This window comes from Macrobrachium nipponense, chromosome 8 (genome assembly GCF_015104395.2).
Source record: "Macrobrachium nipponense isolate FS-2020 chromosome 8, ASM1510439v2, whole genome shotgun sequence".
In the NCBI taxonomy this organism is placed as follows: Eukaryota; Metazoa; Arthropoda; class Malacostraca; order Decapoda; family Palaemonidae; genus Macrobrachium; species Macrobrachium nipponense.
Window position 1 is genome coordinate 41,747,358 of NC_087203.1, and position 18,647 is coordinate 41,766,004.

The following is an 18,647-nucleotide window of genomic DNA, read 5'->3' on the forward strand; positions in this document are numbered from 1 at the left end:
ATTGGCCGAAGGTCAGGATGGGCTTTCAGCTTCGTTAGTATAAATTCTCGTGTTGTAAGTAAAAAGACGCCTTTTCTTGTAGATAATACACTAGGTCATGAAAGGGTCAAGTTTACCCTTTTGAATCTAAACAAACTACCCTACTCCGAGTATAGTTTCTTTAAATTCAAGGATAAATTTGACTCTTTGATGACCTCGTGTTGTAAACAAGTCCACTTGCAGTATATTTAATCTAGGGACCTACTACGTGGGGTCCACGCTGAGGTTACTAAGGGTTAGAATTGTGTGTGTGTGTGTGTGTAGAGACTACGTGTTAGGCTCCTCGCAAGCGTTTCCCGACATGAGCGTTGATTTGTAATAAACAGCGAGAAAGATGAATGTCGAGTTACATTAGTGCAAGATGGTGCCAAACGTTTAAGATACTGAGAACAGATGTGCTCCCAATATTGAATGGTACGAGACGCTCACAAATTATTGTCTATATATCAAATGTTCGTTCTTATTGTTTGAAAATTTTCGCTTTATTATTTTTGAATAATGAGTCTTATCCATCTGATATTTTGTAAATTTATAAGGTTTACTGTATGGGTGATGAATTTTATGTGATTTTTGATAAAAGAAAAGATATTTAATAATATATTTATGAAATATTAACACTTTTATGGTTGACCAAGAGAGCAAAACCGTTAATTCCTAGCATTACCTTCATACAAGTTAATTTGGTATCTAAGCACTAAAACAATCTATATATCTTTACATTGCAACTTTTTATGAACATAAGAGGTCATTATCCTGTGATTCATGCTTTGCGTTTCACTTTGTGATGATGATAAATGAGGCTAACCTTTATCTTCTTAAAGTTTTGGGGATGTTTGGACAAAAGTGTCCTTAACTGTAGTTTCTTCGTAAGTATCTTCATCCATTGCCGAATATTATTCCATAATTTGATGTAGTTCTCCATGTTTTACAGATAGGCACATTAAATATATCGTATTAATTTACATCTTAAACGATATCCTCTTAGAGCTGACTTGGGTAGGCTCAAATGTCCTTCCATTCATGTTTTATTCTTTTTTTTGTTCCTAAGTCCTGCAATTGGCCCGCATTTGATAAATCAGACTGGTAGAATTTTACTTGTTCTAGTTTTTTTTTTTTTTTTTAATAATTTAGTCTTCAGTGTAGTATCCCATTTTAAGTGTTCAAATTTCTCTGTGGATATCTCGTCCTTTCGCGTCTTTTCAGTTTTCGGGGCAGCTTACGGATTGATTAGATTTGGACAGATACTCATGTGAAAGATATGGCTTTGGGGGTTCTCTGAAACAATTCGGTTTTGCGCTGTTTATCGCGATGTAGGTGGAAATGTATATATGGTATTCTGTTCTTGCTTTAATAGGTAGATAGTGAAGTTTGGTTAGAATTTAAGCGTCTCTCGAGCTAATTTTCTCCGTTTGGTTAGGATTTAAGTCTCTCTCGCGCCAAATTTCTACAAAATTGGCCATATTTCCTTCTAGTTTAGAAGTTTTCCAGCGAATTGTGAGCGCAAGTCTACGTCGACGTGTCAGACTTGAGGCGGGTTCACCTGTTCCATTTAAAAATATGGCAAATTATCTTTTCTTTTTTCCCCAGCGTTTTCGTGAACGAGTTCGCAAACATGCTTTATTTCTTCAACTTTTTAGGTGTTTCATTTTCTCATTTCGAGTACGACCATGTCTGTGGATAGAGAAATAAGGGTGAAGCGTCTCAATATTTGTATAACAAGAAGCTGCCCTTAGTACGAGAGGAACGTCTGCTTATTTAAGGTTCGACCGCAGAAATAATGAGAAAATCCTCTTTCACAAAACCCTTGCGTTCATAGAAAAAAAAAAACCTAGTGACGAATGTATTTCCTGAATTGTTTTGGTTCTATAATAATGTTTTATGTATATGATAAGCATTTTGTCCATTATGGATGTTCTATTCTTAAGACCCGTCCACACGCTCGAGGAACACTGTTCGATGTGACATCAGAAGCTGGAAAAGTCTGAATCTTATCCGCTGTTTCTCTGCTTCTGACGTCACATCGAACAGAGTTCGTCGAGCAAAGATCGACCGTTGTGCACGGGGCTATAGTTTGAAATATGTCAGCGTCATTGATAGATTTCAGAGTTAATCTAACTACTCATTTGGACATGTAAATCTGTTATTTAGAGCGTGAAAGAAGTCTTGTCACGTCGGTGTAGAGCTGATGCTCAAAATTCGCCGGAAAACTTATCAACGTGGGAAAATTGCTAAGGGTGAACCCGCTTGGACTTTTAAGGTCTGAGGTACAATTTCTATGGTTCAAACGAGTGGCTTTTTGTGATAATGAGATTCAAATGTTTAAATCTAAGAATATATTCATAATGGAAGTTTATTTTAAAAAATATGCAAAGCGTGATTAAAGCACATCAAAATCTTAATTCAGGAATTGAATTTATCATTGTGCGTGTTGACAAACGCGCAAGGGCTCCGTGGAACACGATTTTAGACTATTTCTGGAGGTCTAAAAGACGGGGAGACAACGAACTAGACCGTAGGAAAGCCGAAAGAAGCAGATCTTCTGTGTGGATCAAATACAGCCACTTGTTTATGAAACATTAAGCAGCTTTTTCTTTTAATTTTCCTAAACATATCCATAACTGCTCTCCTGTTGGGAAAACAAGAACACTTAAAAATTTGCCGTCTTTTAAAAATCATGTGAAGCCACCTTTAATTTGGTCACCATATCAAACAAGTTTTGGAACCAAGCCAGGAAATGGTGTGATAGACCAATTTAGATCTAGTATCAGTACTTGAATAATTTTGTGTGATCCTAGTTGTCTACAAACGATTCCATTCTGCAAATGAAGGGTTGTACTGTAGGAGATTTCGGGAATCTGCCACCACTACCATTGGCATCCGTCACAAGTTCATGTTACTTGTTCATGTTGCTCGCAGGACCCCTATTATCAAATTAACAATTTATTCATCAGATGTATCTGATCTAACTGCAAATTTCAAATTCACCATTTGATTTTCCATATCATAGCATCGATTAAACAGAAAGGTTTTTAGTTTCTTTTTGAAAGTCTTCAAATTCTCTTATCTGCCACAGCTCAAGAGGAGGCTTGTTGAATAATCTAGGGATCGTCTGCTCCGGTGACAAGTCCATTGTTGGCTTGGTCTGTCTTAGAATAGGTGAGACTTAGTCACTGGACTAAAACAATACCCCTGTGACTGTTATGCATCTTTTGATAATTTTCGAAAGCCTCGTTGTGGTCATTATTTCAGCATTGGCATTGTTTTGTCATGAAAAACTTTGTGCTTTTCGTCTTTTTTTATTTTCATTTTACTATTTTGTGATACTGCTAGTGGGTTACACAAGTTCCTTTGTATTACTGTAATATTTTGACTCTTTCATCTGTCACCAGAAGCTACGCCAGTACAAATTGAACCTTCTTGAAGGTACTACACTGTACTATAGTATCTCCCTATTCCTGTGAGATAACAATAAGCGTCTAACCTGGAGGTGGTGATGTATCAAATGTTGAAAGCATGATGGTATCAGCCATAAAGATAAAGGATGTGGGGCCCTTGGTATGATGACCTAACAAACTTGCACATTCAGACAGGAACATTATCAAGTTTTGATCTCTCTATTGATTGCCGACAGTGGTGTTGCTTACTTCAGTAGGCAAAAGTATGCGCTGGCATTTCAATAACGTTGCTTCTATTATCATCATTTATAAAAGCAATTTTCTCTCCAAGATCCATTGGTTTATGTTGCTCTCCAAAACTACAAGTTTGCATCAAGCCACAAGAAAGGCTTCGTTAATAAGACAATGCAGAAGTAAATATAGAGCTCAATTTTACAAGACAAAGAAACTGAACATCTGTCTTGGTCAACTTTTGCGTCCTTGATAAACTTAGGAACCCTACCATGTGAAGTGTGGAGGAAATTAAGGACAGTAGCAAAAAAATTTATGCAAGACTACCTCAAGTAGTAAGATGCAACAACCAGCTTGTCATCATTGTTGCAGAAATAATTAATACCTTAAACAATTCTTATGCAGGTGCCTCGAAAATCTTATTCTGTTCCAGGTCATTCACTATTATCATCATAAAGTTCAGAAGTCTGTATTGATATGGCATTAAATGAAAAGGAACCCTACAATCTCTTTTGTTTGTTTGTATGGTGTTTTTTTTTTTTTTTACGTTGCATGGAACCAGTGGTTATTCAGCAACGGGACCAACGGCTTTACGTGACTTCCGAACCAAGTCGAGAGTGAACTTCTATCACCAGAAATACACATCTCTCACTCCTCAATGGAATGGCCGAGAATCGAACTCGCGACCACCGAGGTGGGATGCCAACACCAATACCAACCACGCCACTGAGGCACTCATACACACACTCTTTTATTGGGAAAGAATTTGGTGCGGCTTTGACAATCTGCAGGGACATAGCTCCTGGTCTCGACAACATCTCAGGCAGTATTGAGCTTGATTAACCAAGTTATTTATAATCCAAAGCATCATTTTAAGAATACTTCATGAACAGTTATTACCTAACAATATTGGATCTAGGAGTTACATACTACCTTATAGCACTGACATCTTGCCTATACAAAAAAAAAAAATCGAGAATGTGGTCGGCATAAGTCATGTAAGGTTTCGCAAGTAAAAACCCCCCTCTTGTCCTGATTACGGCAGTTTTTTTATGAATGCATTCAATTAGTGGTGTTTAAGTCATTACAACTGTCTTAAGAAGTATTCACATCCCAGCAGCTTCATGCGACTAATTTTTTACTTTGAGAAAGTGTATGACACTGCGTGGAGACATGCCATCTTCAAAACAATTCATAATTTGTGTTTAAAGAGACTTTGCTTCTGTTATTTCAGACGTTTAGTTCGCTGTCTCTTTCAGGGAAAAAAAAATTGCCGAAGAGGAGTCTCCAAGGTACTGTGCTAAGTGTGACCCTATTTGCTAATGCTATAAATGGAATATCATCTATAATTCCCCACAATGGCCTCATATAATCTTCGCTAATGCCACCTTATATGGGGCTAAAGTGGCTTGGTTGAAAGAAAACTTCAACTGAGGACCATAATTACCGAACTATGGCTGAAGACTCAATAGACAAATTTTGTGTGTTGAGATAAATGGTTTTTAGCTTTCTGTGATTAAGGCAGATATTGTACATTTTTGCCATATTCAAGTAGATCTGAAACCTGATACAGTATTTATTAAAGGCAGAGGTTCCCTTGTGCATAAAGGACTAATTTTAGTATTAATTCTTAACCATAAAATGCCATGGGCTGATGAATTAAAGGCAAGTTTGGATGCATTAAAATACTTTAAAAAGTACCCACGTACATCTTAGGGCACAGATCATCAAAGATCATGAGTATTAATTTTATCTAAACCTTCATGTGAGTGAAATATTTTTGTCAGCAGCTGCATCCAGATTCAGGCATTTCTGTTTCCAGATGCTCTTCTTACCTTTAGACGAAACTTCAGTGCAAGTGGCTTTATATTGAGGACTGCCTTGTTAATTTGTCATTCATATCCATTACATATGCAGCCTGTGTAGGTAGTAGCACCTGCACATGGAAATAATCTTGTTTTCCACTTGTTGCAAGATGAAATAGGTAAACAGCAGTGATGATAGAATAAAAATTGACAAGGTTTGTGGATATTCAGGAGCGTTGTCTAAAACATTGGTACGAAGTGCATGAAGAACCAGTTCCCAAAAATAAAACGTAGTCACCAAAGCCTTGCAACTCAACCTTCATATAAGTAGGAGAGAGGCACCTAAGGGGTGTTCCACAGCGCTTGAGGATTCTTTGCATGATACACCAGCAGTGGCTTCAAGTTTAAGTTCCCCACCCCAGCTCCCACCAAACGGATTGGTCTTGTGACCACAATACCTGGGTACAATTCTCCTCCATAGATATGAATGAACTGTATGGCATTTCCTGCAGTAAAGGGCCAGTCTCATTCATACTGAGCATCTTCTTGAATGAATTCTGCTCCTAAATAATCTTTGTCAATGTGGCACAGAATTTGTATACTGTAAATTCTTCAGTCAACATGATTGTCTTGACATTGTGAAGACTGTTGCTGCTTGGACCACATACATAGTATACTATCTATTGAATTCAGATGCTTCTTAATGGGTAATTCTTGAGATCTTCAGACCAACACACTTCTGAAATAACAGCTGGCTTTTGGGGATATGCAAATGAGTCTGCCATTTGATCCATAGAGAAAGATAACCTTTTTCTTTAGAGTTGCCTCTCTTTATTGCTGATGAGTTTTTATCATCTTTGGCACAAGCTAAAATCCATACATTTTCATGAACTCAGCCAAAAGTGGAGGCCAATCTTTTACACTGTTCTTGGCATTTTATCACACCTACCTTTTTTCCAATAGCATAGGACCGTGTTTGGTATCACTAGCAAAGGCGGTAGGAACTTTCTTTTGAGTCATAGGGACAAGTATTATAATGTCTTGTAAATTCAGTGCAAATGAAACATTGCGAATAACACATACACCAGCGTGTATACACTGCATTACAATAATTTTTATATTTTTAAAACATGTGAATTGGCATTTTTTTTTAATTGATTTTTGTATTTGGGTTTTAACATTTGTTGCCAGTCAGTGTAAATTTGCATAAACCAACAAACGTATATCAGTTTTAATTTTCTATTGCTTTTATCAAAAATGTTTGGAAAATGCTTCAACTGCAAGTATTTAATTGTAGTATACGGCATACTTATGAAAAAGGTGGTTGATAATGTAGAAGTTTCCAAAGCATAGGAGAAAGATAGTCAATAAGACACTAATATTGAGAAGGGACTTTTGCCTAAAAGGAAGGACTGCTTTTTTACTGTGGCAGCAAGTGGTACTGATTTTTTATAACAAATTTTTTATCCAGACATTCTATGACTTTAGACAGACTCCTGTACAACAGCCTGTCAAATGAGGCTATTAATTTTCGTTAAAGCTACCACAACATACGAAAATGTGTCCTAGCAATTGTACACAAATATCAGCAAGAACTCATATTTAATAGGAGATGGAATGAAGAAGTGTGTTTTTATTTTACCATATATTACCACAGCTTGCATGTACAAAAGACTGGATGTGGTATATTATTAAAAAGGATCTGTTCCTGTTATAAATAGCATAATCTACAATACTATTTACATTTTCTTGATTTTATAATATTGATCTTCAGTACCAATAGAAGACCTTCAATAGTCTGACATCGTTTGCTTATAAAAAAAAAATCACTTTTCCTAAATCTTCGTTTAAAAGTCTAACATTGAAATAATAACACACAAAATAAAACTAACAAAATGGCTATTCCACTAGTGACTAGGATTTCCAAGTTTATCTAAAGAGTGCAAGCCTGCAGAAATATAAATCATTAGGGGAAAATCCTAAACCAGTTTACAGCCATGTTTTTTTTTTTTCATTTATATAGAGCCAAGATGTATCCAGATATATAATATATTATATGATTTATGTATTATAAGTTTCTGTCAAACTAGTTGTCTATTTGATCTGGCACATCAAAGGCCCACAAACAGATAAGTTGTTTGAGATACACAATAACACCAAACACATTATTATGCTGCTGTACATAGAGCTATATGACCAGTAATTTAATAATGGACTATCTTACAAGAACTCTCGAGTTTGCAAGCTTCCAACAAGTATTATTTAATGCATTGTGCAAACAATATTAATTATCCAAATAAGGAAAAATACATGTAATATTGCTATAATAAGAGTTTGGTTACAAAGTGGGGAGTAGAAGGAACAGTTATCAATGTATCAAGATTATTTTCAGTAAAGGGTGCATTAAAAACATTGTAGATAAGAATCTAAGAGTTAAAAATAACCAGCATTATTATTTGAAGTTTCAAACACTGAAAACTGTTTGTTCATAGCTTTATGAACTGAATCAGGATGAAACCAATAACTTTCCTCCACTCTGAAACCTTCCTCCTCTTTCTTTTTTTAATGGGTGGGGGGCTTCAACCCCAATTAAAGGAAAGATATAGCTACTGGTATTGGAATTCAAGAAGAAAACCCTTTTCATGAAGTTTTAAAATATCACATTAAAGCTTAATGCATTTCAGCAAATAGATTAACTTGTTAAACTGGTGTTGATGACAAAGCAATGGCAAGCAATGTGCAGTTTCAACAGCATGGCCATCAAAAATAGTTCATTTTTTCTAGATCTGAACATTTGGATGAAACTTTTAAAACCTTAAAGATAAAAAGTTTATGACTTGATATATCAACAGAAGTGCACTGTCTTTTTGATTCAAGAAATGCATTTGTATACTGTAAATTTCATCATGTTCACATATGTTTTTACTTTGTTGTTCCAGCACTCACATGATCACTTTGAAGTTTAGTTTTAGTGCTAAACACAAACATATCAAATCAAATAGGGGGCAAATCTTCACCACATTTGAGCTCTGGTAGCAATTTGTGTATTCGAATAGGCATGTCGCTGATTGTAATTTCAGTTAAATGCATTTATATATAAAAAGGATACAAATACTTGCATAGACCGCATATGTAAAATGTTTGGATGTAAATTTTGTTAACTTTTTGGCATTTTTCTGTTCCAAACATTTTTTCATGAAGAAACTAAAGGGTAAAATTAGTGCTTCACAAAAGAAGTCTCTAATTCTTTAAAATATATTTCCAAGTCTTTTAATATAATTGTCTCAATAGTATGGAACATTTAAAATCTCTTATATACACTAATATCATCATACACTCCACAGTCTATTTTCAGATAACAGAAGTCGCTGTCCTTTCGAATGCTAACCTTGTTCAAAGATTAGCCAGCTGAGTTTCTTTGCCTCCATTCATATTCTGTGGTTGTGCAACTCGGACTGTGACAGGTGAGCCACCCAGAACATTACTACGTTGAGCCAAGTACACTGGCTGTGTATGTCCAGTAGGAGCTGACAAACGTGGATACAGTCCATGCATCATTCCTGGTGGCGGTGGTGGTTGATAAGGAGCAGAGTATGCAGGTGAATGTGGTGGTGGTGGGCCCGGAGGTGGATACGGTGGTCCCGGATGATATGGACGTGGCATGTGCGGTGGATGGGTGTTAGACGAGAGGTTGGTGGAACCAGTATTATTAGAGGGGCCGGTGCTGGAGTGTTGTGATCCAGAATGACCGGATACACTTCCACTCAGGGTCCCCACCAGCCCCCCATTATCTAAACCCTGCCAGGACCTCAATCTACCATGAATTTCTCTGAAAAGGTAAAAATAAATAGTTTTAGTTAATATTCTAGGAAACTACTTTTTTTGAGACCATTCATAAAACAAAATTTCATATTTATAAAAAAAATTTGGCATTAATATTTTATGTATGCTCTAGCTTCGATAACTTTTTTTTAATTTTTTTGAAAACCAAATTCATAATAACAAAAAATTTCACAATTTAAAAACAAAGTTTTTCTCCATTAATATTTTATGTATGCTCTAGATTGATCTTAACTTTTTTTGAAACAAATCATATAACAAAATTTCACAATTTAAAAAGTTTTCTCCATTAATATTTTGTGTACTCTAGATTGATCTTATGTGGATGAGACCTAAATTATTTCTAACGCAGCAGAGTGAACTTCTTAAAATTTTTCTGCACTGTTCAATATTTTTTATGTATACTCTTGATTTATCTCTGTGGAAGAGACCTAAATTATTTCCTACTCAGCTTAGTGAGTGAAGGAGCCATCTCCTACTCATTTTCTGCCATTGCATTTATTACATTTTCTGTTTAACAAGCTAGAGTAGAATTGCAATGAACCTTTGCCAGTTGAGTATTGAAAGGTCTCTGGCATTCCATGCCCTTTTGCATATGGGAATTAAGTTGCTGATGATATACACTTGCAAAGTCTGAAAATTCTATACATGTGTTGAAGTAATTTGCCATATAGCTCTCAATAAAATGAGAGGAAGCTTCCAACAAAATAAAAGGACTAAATATAATTTCAGGGAATGGTACAGCATCATAAATAAGCTTCACAGTGACCTGACAGAAGGGGACATCAAAAAGAAAGAAAACTAGTTAAATGTGTGAGGAAAGGCAGATGAAGTCCACGTAAGAAGTGAGGAAAAGCAGAATTTGTTGGTCGCAGAAGAACACCCAAAAAGATAAGAACTGGAAGTCCATTGGGAGTCTTATAGGAAAAGCAGCATATGCAAACAGGACGCCAAAAAGAAGGAAACTTTAAAACCAGTTAAAGTGAGGAAATGCTGAATGTTTTAGTCACAGAAGGACACCCAAAAAGATAGCAACTGGAGGCCCATTGGGAGTCATGTAAGAGATGCGAGGAAAAGCAGCATATGTGAATGGGACATCAAGAAGAAGGAAACCTAACTAGTTAAATGTGTGAGGAATGGCAGAGGAACTGAAAGTCCATGTAGTCATGTAAAAGATGTGTGGAAAAACAGCATATGTGAATGGGACGTCAAAAATAAGGAAACTTGACTAATTAAATGTGTGAGGAAAGGCAGATGAACTGCAAGTCCATGTATAAGATGTGTAAGAAATGAAGAAAAGCAGGATGTGTTAAGTCACAGGACACCTGAATCACTGAAGGACACCCGAAAAGATAGGAACTGGAAGTCCATTGGGAATCATGTAATAGATGCGAGGAAAAGCAGCATATGTGAACGGGACGTCAAAATGAAGGAAACTTAACTAGATAAATGTGAGGAAAGGCAGAATGTGTGTTCATCACAGAAGGACCACCTCCAAACATACACAAAACAACAGAGCTCACATTTAGAGAAACTGCAAGCTCTGCTAACTTTACAAGGTGAAAGTCGGGGAGGTATAAATTTTGAGAGGTCAAAAATGAAATGCAAAAGACAAGGTAGAAGCCAAGGAAGGAAAATAGTGTGCGAGAGATTATACAAGGGAAGAAAAGTTGGAAGGAGTCAAACCAGATAAAGATGTGAGGAAAAGACATGCAAGGTACATAAAAGATGCAGGCTAGAATTCAAGATAGGACTACAAAACCAGCAGTAGACCTTGAGATAAACTTTACAAGTACATACTAGTATAAACAGTAAATGTGAAAAAAGGCAGATGAGCTGGAAGTGAAAGAAGTTAACATGATCTTGAATTTGTATGAGTGATAACAAAAGAAGGTAGTCAAAGAAGGAAACTTAAAGTACTAAAGATGGTAGTCCTCAACCGGGAACTGTTTAATTCGCTCTCGAACTTGTGGTCCTCATCAGGAACAATTTTATTCCCACTTGAACTTGTGCTATTTTGACGAGTAACAAGAAACTCGGCTTAATCTTAGACTTCAAAGGCTGTATATTCTCCTATTCTGCTATATCACACATTCCAAGTGAGGTCCGGTCTCTTGCCTGCCAACCATTTTATTTTTAGATATCTTCTAAACCTCATTTTATCAAACATCTTATTTCTACATCTGTTTGTTGTGAAGTTTTTCCTTTTCTCTCGACTAAACAGTTGCTTGAAACATTGTAATGTTTCAAGCAACTGTTTAGTTGAGAGACTGTTCATTGAGAGACAATGAGACCGAGGAAGGTTCTCTTGCTATATTGTGGTTGTTTCATAGCCGTCGTACGAGAGGCTGCTTGCCTTCTACCTTCCAGCATGGATTCCCCTCTCATTTGACACAAGGCTGCTTGCCTTCTACCTTCCAGCATGGATTCCCCTCTCTTTTGACACAAGGGGATTCCCCTTTCTATAGACAAAAGAGATGTTGATGTTGCATGACCTTTAGACAGTGTATCCAAACTCAATAAGTAGTCTCCAGGACCAGCGAGCTGTTCTGCCTACAGTTCCTTCCACCGTCCATCGTGGATTTCCCTCTCTCTTGACTCTACGAAAAAGCCGAGGTTGATGTTGCAGGACCTTTAGACAGTGTATCTGATCTCGATAAGCAGTCTCCAAGACCAGCAGCTTTTCTGTCTACGGTTTCTTCTACTTCCCATCATGGATTCCCATTGTCTCTTGGTATAACGAAAAAGCAGAGTTGGATGCTGTAGGACCTTTAGGCAGTTTCTGACCTCAACAAGTTGTCTCCAAGACCAGTAGCTGTTCTGTCTATAGTTTCTTCTCTTGTCTCGAAAGGGGGGAGGGGGAGTCAGGCATTTGTCTATGATCCCTCCCCTGTATTAAAGGATGAGGAGTTCTGGGAAGCTTTCCTTGATGAAGTTCTTTTCCCTGCCTTGCTCTTTTTGTTGTCTTATACTGCTTACCATTCTAGAGACACTGGATGGGAGAATACATAGTGACTGTGGAGAAGGATGACTCACCATCAGAGCTACCTTCAGCAGAGAGGGGCCTAGAGTAGGCAGATACAGTGGTACATAGCCGTGCCTTTTTTTGATGTTTCTGCAGTTTTCCATTCTTCCTAAGCCATGTTGTTCTTTCTACAATTATTGCAAGACCAAGATAGTACAACTCTCTCTAGTTGTTGTTGCTGTTTTATTCAGTGCAGCTCCACTGCTTCTTGGAAAAATACCGCTGAACGGTTAAAAAAAGAAAATTGCCTGTTGAAATTACCATGTTAAAAGGGGGACCATATGGATCACAGCAACTACTAAAAATAAATGGACAAAATAACTTGAGTTTCTTGAATAAGTTCCTTTAAGAATATTAAAAAATCACTGCCTTGTATATAGGAAACACTTCTTAGAAGAAAGAATAGTCTCAATTTTCTTGAATAAGTTCAAGAATATTGAAAAATCACAACCTTGTATGTAGGAGACACTTCTTAGAAGAAAGGATAGTCTCCACTGACTGGGAAGTTGTCTCTGCCCCAAAGTATCATGCTCCTTGTCAATTATTTTTATGCCTCCTGTACAACCTAGCAAAAAGGATAAGTCCCTCCACTGACTGGCAAGTTATGTCTCTTCCCAAAAATGTCATGTTCCTTGTCAGAACTGTGAACAGGGGAACAATAATTCTTATGCCTTACCTCCTGTACAATCTGGCATAATGATGCAAAACTGACTGGTAAGGCCCTGAGCCACAGGGAGATCTGCCTGAATTCTCTCTCTAGGAAAGCTTCAAAGAACCAAAAGTGCTGCCCTTAAATACAGGGTAACACAAGTCAGAGGCACTTAGTAGCTGGGTCAATCACAAATTGATAGGCGCAGATGACAGCTTAACACCATCACCTTGTTAAAAAGGAGATATCATACCTAATCAGCTGCTCAAAAGCTCTATAAGATATGATGCCTGACTGGGGAAGCCTACCTGCATCAGGTCTGTTGAGAAAGTACTAGTGACCTGACTGCATTGAAAAAAATAAAAAATAAATAAAAAATAAAAAATTAGACCCATTCAACCTCCAGCCTCCCACTATTCTGTAGGCAGTAGCAAGATTGTAATAGTCAACAATATTGACAAAAAGTGACAGATTCCTGTGATATCATGCAAGTGTACTGGTTCTTCAGTAATACACACATGCTACTCATATAACCATAGCTTTAAATACCAAATCAAAACCAGTGGGATTAGAGAGAATGTATGAAATTTGAGCCTTAAGGCCAAGCATTGGGGCCTGGTTCAGCGGGATTAGGAACTGCTACGGTTATCATATTAGCTGAAAAACAAAAGATTTGTTTCTGACAAGATGTTTCAGATATCAGCTTAATACATACAATACACTATTAATGCATACAATACACACTATACAGAACAAAGATGTTCTATAGTAGTAAAACGACAACAAACAAGGCCGTAACAGCAGTTAGGAAGAAAAATATTGCCTTTTGTCCTGAAAGGATACAGTACTGTACAAAGAAAATGAGTGAACCAGGATTCAGTCACTACTATCAATAAAAGATTTATCAAGTCTAAGATTCACTTCTCTTAAAAGCTTGAATATCATTTATCTACACGTTAGCATTAGCCTTACAAATGTTAATTCATCTTGTATATACTATGGCCAAGTTTCCTTAACCTGCAAACAATGTTTCTTTTCAGCTTTGGTCTATAAATTACAAACAGACCAAATAAAAAGCTTCCTTGGTGAATAAGACTCAAGAGTGAGATTCAGAGATTTTTTTTGTTTTGTTAATTCACTCATTGTGCAACATAGAGGATTTGTAATTGAGATATATAAAAACAAATTTGTGCAACATGAGGGTTTGTAATTGAGATATATAAAAACAGTATGTAAATTATATAAAGTGAGAATCATAACTAGTCAGAGCCATTCTAGTTTTGCAGCCTTCGCTTCAAAACCTAAAACCTTTCATATTCAGGTAATCTGGAGTTAATCTATGCAATACATAAAAAATAAAAAATTACCGTTTACAAACGGGCTCAAGCTATTTGTTTAAGGCTATCTTGTTTTGTCTTCTTAAGTATTTTAGCTATAACTTTACAGTAAATTATTGAAAAATATGCTTTGATTTTATGGGTCTTGCATTAATTGTTTCTATACGTACTTTATAGGAGACAAGTTATTTAATATGAATATACAGTAATCCCCAGGGTGTCTAATTACATATGTCAATTCTTATGAGAATTCCTTAGCTACTTCTAGCTAATTTTCTGCTATCCTTAAAATATAAATTGAGATTATTATTTTGAATGTTTTTCAGGATATGCAAGCTGAAAATGTATGTGCAAATACAATGACTAAGCACACATCAAACTGATTTTCCCTAGAAAACATCAAGTGAAGAGGACCTTGCTATTTCAAGTAACTTTTTAAAACTGCTGTAAAATTCAAAGATAATCTTACCTAAATGTAGGTCTTCTGTTAGGAGTTTCATGCCAGCATTCCACCATGAGAGCATATATACGAGGAGGGCACTCTTCAGGACACGGCAAGAGATGACGTGATCGAATCATATCAATGACTTCTTGGTTGTTGTAGCCATAGTAAGGCTGAAAAAGTAGAGTCATAAGTATATAAAAACAAAATGGTTAGGATCATCGTTAATTCATAGAAATGGAAGAATGAGGGAAAAAAAAAACTATGTACGTATTACATATTATAAATCAAACTGTAGTAGTAATTACTTTACCTGCAGTCCAAAGCTGAATATTTCCCACAATACAACACCAAAGCTCCACACATCAGACTCTGTTGTGAATTTTCCATACAAAATAGATTCTGGAGGCATCCATCGAACAGGCAACAAGCTTTTGCTTTGGACTCTGAAAGGAATTGCAGAGCAATCAGTAAATTTTATTATATTCAAAAGCTTAAACAAAAAGACACTGCAGATATGGTCAAATAGCAATGTTTGCTAGATTTAGATTTAATAGATTAAAAAGTAGTATGTATTCATATAACATAAGGGTTCCAAGTGTATTTTTAACTAACGAACTAAAATTTACACGTAAAAGAGTCTATTTAAACCTCATTTTGAAAGAATGATTTTTCTTTGTAGTCTTCATTACAAATAACTATATATAAGTTGTATATATATCCATCATCAAAAATTCTAACCCCCAATGTTCACTATTTTAATTAGTAACTTCCTGAAACTGCAATTGGTTTGGCTGTACATGTGTTACAATGCCTATTTCACAAGTTGGTTTCACTCATTTCATTCGTTTTCTCTTTTATTTTTAAATGCTAATGCATGGTGTGTTACTGTCATCATACCGTGTAAGTATCATAGCCTAATGTTTTGATGAGGCATATTTCAGAGAGTTGTATTGCACTTTGGATGTGCCACACATACACGCACACTAATACTGATTTTCACAGCATGGGATGCACTTCCTTGATTTACTGGGTTAAAAAACAGGTCTAGTGTAAGCAAAACAGTGTGCAATGGCCTGGGAAATTTGTGTTTATTGCTAAGTTAGCTAAGTACCTGAATTAAAGTCTGCCATATTTGTGAAAATCTGCTAGTATTATCTATAATACTGATACACTTATTACATGGTATATATTTCAGGATTCCCAGTCCTGGGCTGAGAATTACATTCCCTGAAACATGTTACCATCCTGTCAAAACAATCAGATACAAATTATCCATTCTACAGATACTAACCATAAATATGAAAATAACTCTTAGAACAGACATTATGAACATTGTGTTAACATTTAAGTTATTTTATTTTTAGAAATTTTAATACACAAAATACAAGATGTAAAAGAATGACATCTAAACTTACCTATAATAATCTGACGAATATATATCACGCGAAAGGCCAAAGTCAGATATCTTGACTGTAAGATTTTCTCCAACTAGGCAGTTACGAGAAGCCAGGTCACGATGAACATAATGATGATTTGCCAAATACTCCATGCCTGTTTAAGTACACAATCATTATTTCAAGTATTAAGTATAAATTGTTTGGGAAGAAGGGAATTATATCAGCCTTATTATTCTACAAGGCAGGCCTACCAAACAGAAACTGGGCTTGAAAACTGAGGATACTACCTACACTAGCGGAGGCACTTAACTGAAAAGCACAAAATTTTAAATCCAAGGCAACATAAGGATCAATAATTGAAGAGAAGAACCAAATGATATTATTTTTCATATGGGAAAAACTTTCTCCTATGCAACAGTACTAAAAGATAGGTTTCTTGACTGACTCCTGATAGGATTACATTGAAGTTGGGAGTCTTCTGTACTGCATGTGTGCAAGTTACTCATATACAGTTCTGTACTAAAAATTCTCCAAATAAAACCTACCAATACTCTTAGAGCAAGCATAACTGCTCTTATCACACTGGTAACATCATAAATACACTACAAAGATACTCCTTTTTTACAAACTAATGTTTATGTCAAAATAAAAAAACCAAGGGGTAAAGAAAAAAAAATCCCATACCAGCAGCAATCTGTGTAGCAATGACAAGCATATCTGGTTGCTCCAAGACCACCTGGGACATGCCGTCATCACTGCAAGCTGAAACATCTGATCTTGGTGAGTGAGAGATCAGGAACTCATGCAAGTCACCCTGCAATGTCATAACCAAAATTTTAATTTAAAACCATTAGCATAGAAAGATTTTGTTGTTGTCAAGCCATTTATTTCCTCAGATATTGACAACTATTTCCCAACTACTGCAATACCCTACCTACTTCTTGTTCAAACTTAACTATCAGAACTAAAATTTTGAAAAGTGCACATTTTTACAATATATTTGGTGCTTTATATACCATAAACTTATAAAGATAATGCATGTAAACCACTAATAATTATTAAATATCAAATAATTATAACCCACTTTATAATACTGAACATACTTGTAAGTTTAATATATTCAAAATCTCAGATATTTGCTGCATGAAACAAAAAATCAACTTGTTAATGTAAGACTAATCATTCTACAAAAGCTGAGCATATTATCACTGCAAATGTATAATTTGTCTAAGGATGTGCACTTATGGAAAATCATTTTATCAAATTATTCTTCTACAAAGCTACAGAAATGTTTAACCACAACCCACAATGTGAGGGGATGGGGTGGGCTTTGTGCTATGAACAAGTACCTTTGAAAAACTTTGGGTACCAAATGATTCATTACTATCATCAACGGATGAAAAACTATTACTCTTTGGTACTAACCTGTGACATATGTTCAAATAACATGCACATTGGCTCTTCTTTCATTACAACACCCAGAAGGCAGACAATGTTAGGGTGACGCAAGTCAGTCATTAGCTCAACCTCTCTGTGAAAATCTTGGCGTGTTTTAGCAGTGGCATTTTCTTTCAGTGTCTTGATGGCTACCAACACAGAGGAACCATCTGGGCTCATGCCTTGCAGCTCTCCTTTATAGACTTTACCTAAAATAAATTGAAACGTAAAGCTCCTGCCATAAAATAAACTACAAAAATTAAAAACTTTAAAAATGGGTATGATTGAAATGTTGGCCATAAAAAAATTTTGTTTTAACCATAATTCACAGGAATAATCTCAGGATCTATTGATATTCTCAAAAGGCAACATACATAATGGCTCTTCTAACAGATTAATGCCGATTCAAAATAATATTCGTTTCTACTAGTTTATAAAACTACTAATAAACATTTACCATTTGGTATATCTGCATATTAATATCAGACTTAAGGATGTTCAGGTAAATACTGTGAGAAAGTTTATGCATTTTGCCCAAACCTCAAATTATATAAGGAAATGCTTTCTAAGTCAGAGAACATTTAAAATGCAACGAGTTATAATCTATGAAATCTGTCAATAGCAAGCTAAAAAGTTACATACCAAAGGCCCCTTCTCCCAACTCCTGCATAAACCTCACATTGGCCAAAGGAAATTCCCGAGCTCTCAGCTGCTGTTGTTTGGGAAGCAAAGCATTCAGTTCCACTGTCTTTGCTTTTGGTGAAGGTTGCTTTGGAGACTTGGCTCTTCGCATCATACAAAGGGCAATCACCAAAGAAAGGATCACTGTTCCACCAACAATAGCAACAACCAAGACATACACCCATGTGTTATCACCTGCAAAGAATTAAATTTATAAAAGTCCTGCATATAATTCATTAATGTTATAAAACTAAATACAGTATGTATTTATATATAAATGTATATGCATACACATTTTCCTGAAATAGTATATGCATACACATTTTCTGATCTTGTTTTTATACAATAAATACATGTTGATAGTCA

At 35.8% G+C, this 18,647-nt stretch overlaps 1 protein-coding gene across 3 annotated transcripts in view; it reads right to left on the reverse strand.

Annotated features, from left to right (window-relative positions):
* Positions 1 to 7,096: 7,096 nt before the first annotated feature.
* LOC135222716 (inactive tyrosine-protein kinase transmembrane receptor ROR1-like) overlaps positions 7,097 to 18,647 on the reverse strand; it is a 36,386-nt gene continuing 24,835 nt past the window's right edge. For all 3 annotated transcript variants that reach the window (XM_064260920.1, XM_064260921.1, XM_064260923.1), the window contains exons 7-13: positions 18,243 to 18,476; positions 17,589 to 17,809; positions 16,848 to 16,977; positions 16,182 to 16,317; positions 15,077 to 15,209; positions 14,791 to 14,936; positions 7,097 to 9,299 (exon numbers count right to left, since the gene is read on the reverse strand). In XM_064260920.1, the coding sequence (XP_064116990.1) occupies positions 8,864 to 9,299; positions 14,791 to 14,936; positions 15,077 to 15,209; positions 16,182 to 16,317; positions 16,848 to 16,977; positions 17,589 to 17,809; positions 18,243 to 18,476 (1,436 nt within the window). In that variant the 3' untranslated portion in view covers positions 7,097 to 8,863. The remainder of the gene's footprint in view (positions 9,300 to 14,790; positions 14,937 to 15,076; positions 15,210 to 16,181; positions 16,318 to 16,847; positions 16,978 to 17,588; positions 17,810 to 18,242; positions 18,477 to 18,647) is intronic.